Source organism: Alligator sinensis, unplaced genomic scaffold (assembly GCF_000455745.1).
Source record: "Alligator sinensis unplaced genomic scaffold, ASM45574v1 scaffold107_1, whole genome shotgun sequence".
NCBI classification, from domain to species: domain Eukaryota; kingdom Metazoa; phylum Chordata; order Crocodylia; family Alligatoridae; genus Alligator; species Alligator sinensis.
In genome coordinates, this window is record NW_005843041.1 from 426,323 (window position 1) to 428,739 (window position 2,417).

At 65.0% G+C, this 2,417-nt stretch overlaps 1 protein-coding gene across 1 annotated transcript in view; it reads right to left on the bottom strand.

The window, feature by feature from the left end:
- PAK4 (p21 (RAC1) activated kinase 4) overlaps window positions 1–2,417 on the bottom strand; it is a 9,345-nt gene that overhangs the window by 2,086 nt on the left and 4,842 nt on the right. Inside the window, exons 2-4 of the mRNA XM_025193402.1 lie at window positions 2,164–2,412; window positions 410–543; window positions 12–138 (exon numbers count right to left, since the gene is read on the bottom strand). Coding sequence (XP_025049187.1) covers window positions 12–138; window positions 410–543; window positions 2,164–2,412 — 510 coding nt within the window. The remainder of the gene's footprint in view (window positions 1–11; window positions 139–409; window positions 544–2,163; window positions 2,413–2,417) is intronic.

A 2,417-nucleotide genomic window follows, 5' to 3' on the forward strand; every position in this document is an offset into this window, starting at 1 on the left:
GGCGTCCTCACTCGGCCGTCGTGGGTGAGCAGGATGGAGTCGCTCTTGATGTCGCGGTGGATGACGCCCTGCGCGTGCAGCACGGACAGCGCCCGCAGCACGGCCTGGCACACGGCCGCGATCTGCTCCTCGTTCATCCTGTGAGGGGGGGCACCATTCAGGGAAGGGAACCCGGCGGTCCAGGGACCCTGTCATCACCCCCCAGCTTTAGTGGAGAGCCTGCGCTCAGCCCCAGAGCTGGAAGGGAACCCAGGAGTCCGGGGGCTGGTCGTGCCCTCCCCAGCCCCAACCAACCGTGTGTCCACAGCTTGGCACAGCTGAGAAGAGGCCCCAGGCATCCGGGGTCCCCGTCACCCCCTCCCCGACACCCCGGGGCAGAGCTGGGAGGGAACCCAGGCGTCCGGCGCACCTGGTGTGGGTGACGATGTCGGTGAGGGCACCGCCCTCCAGGAACTCCATGACGACCCAGAGCTCGTCGCCCACCAGGTAGCTGTTGTACATCTCCACCACGTTCTCGTGCTGGTAGTCCCGCATGATCACCACCTGCATGGGGGGCACGGGGGTCAGGCTGGGCTGGGAGGGGGGATACCCGGCAACGTACAGCACCTGGTGCCGATGTGGGCGGGGCATGGGGCAGCAGAGCCTGGGGGGCTGGGATGGACCCCCAAGGCCCGGATAGGATCAGGCCCAGGAGCCCAGACACCCTTAGCCCCCCATACCCAGGTAGGAAGAGCACCTTGTGGGTGGGGGCGGTCCTAGAAGGGCTGTGGAGCCATCTGCTGCCCCCATGAGATGGGGTGGAGGCGGTTTAAAAGCCCCTGAGCACGTACAGCTCCACGTGCATGGGCCCCAGACACGTGCAAGCCGTACACGTGTGGCCTGGGGGACATCCAGCTCTGGGCACACGGGGCCTCAGGCACGTCTGACCCGTGCCCTGTGAATGCCCAGCTCTGTGCACATGGTCCCACTTCTGCTCCACGTGTCAGGGGGGGTTTTAGGGCGCTGGCTGCAGGGGATGGGGCTGGGCTGTGCCAATGCTCCTGCTGGCACCAACCCTGTGGGGTCCTGGCTGGAGGGTCTTGGCCCTGCACTCAGGCTCAGCCCCACACTGCACTGGGGCAGGAAGGGATTTCCCCCTGGTCAGACTGGTCCAGACTGGGGGTGTTTCCCCTCCCTCTCAAGTGGGTGCACAGCCTCTGCCTGGGCTCTCTGCAGTGTCCATGACCCCCCTTGGCGGCGGAGGCGGCAGCGGCAGGATGTTGCCCCCCACGGCCCCCCTGCTTTCTCAGGGGCAGAGGCAGGGGCAATGCCCAGTGCGGTGTCAGGGCTGATGGTCATGTTGCTCAGAGGTTCAATGCTGGATTTGTCTGGGATGATCCTGCCTCGGGCCGGGGGCTGGACTGGATGCGACCCCTGTGGGTCCCTTCCAGCCCCACAGCTCCAGGACTCTACAACTCTGTGACCCAGGGAATGCCCAGCTCTGTGCACATGGGTCCAGAGAACGTCCAGTTCCATGCACACGGACCCAGGGAATGCCCAGCTCTGTGCACACAGATCCAAGGAACATCCAGCTCTGTGCACACAGATGCAAGGAACTGCCAGCTTCATGCCCATGGCCCCAGGGAATATCCAGCTCCATGTAGATGGACCCGGGGATCGTCTAGTTCCACACACATGGATCTGGGGAACCTCCAGCTCCATGCACACAGCCCCGGGGATCCTCCGGCTCCATACACATAGCCCCGAGGACCCTCCGGCTCCATGCACATGGATCCAAGGAACCACCAGCTCCATGCACACGGCCCCAGGGAACCTCCAGCTCCATGCACATGGCCCCAGGGATCCTCCGGCTCCACGCATACAGCCCCGGGGATCCTCCGGCTCCATGCACATGGATCCAAGGAATCACCAGCTCCATGGACATGGCCCCAGGGAATATCCAGCTCCATGCACAAAGCCCCAGGGATCCTCCAGCTCCATTCACATGGATCCAAGGAACCTCCAGCTCCATGTACACAGCCCCAGGGATCCTCCAGCTCCATGCACACAACCCCAAGGAACCACCAGCTCCATGCACATGGCCCCAAGGAACCTCCAGCTCCATGCACATGGCCCCAGGGAACCTAAAGCTCCACATGCCCGGCCCCAAGGCCCACCCCGTACCTCATTGAAGAGCAGCTCACGGCGCTGCTGCTTGCGCAGGTCCATCTTCTTGACGGCCACCAGCTTGCCAGAGCTGCGCACTGTGGCCAGGCAGACGATGCCAGTGGAGCCCTCGCCGATCTTGATGAAGTTGTCCAGGTAGGTGCGGGGGTCGCCGGGGTCCACCACCATCTGCAGGGCGGCTCGGAACTGCTCGTGGGACACGCGCTGCGGCTCACGCTGGGGCGAGCGGGGCTGGGGGGGCGCTGGGGGCG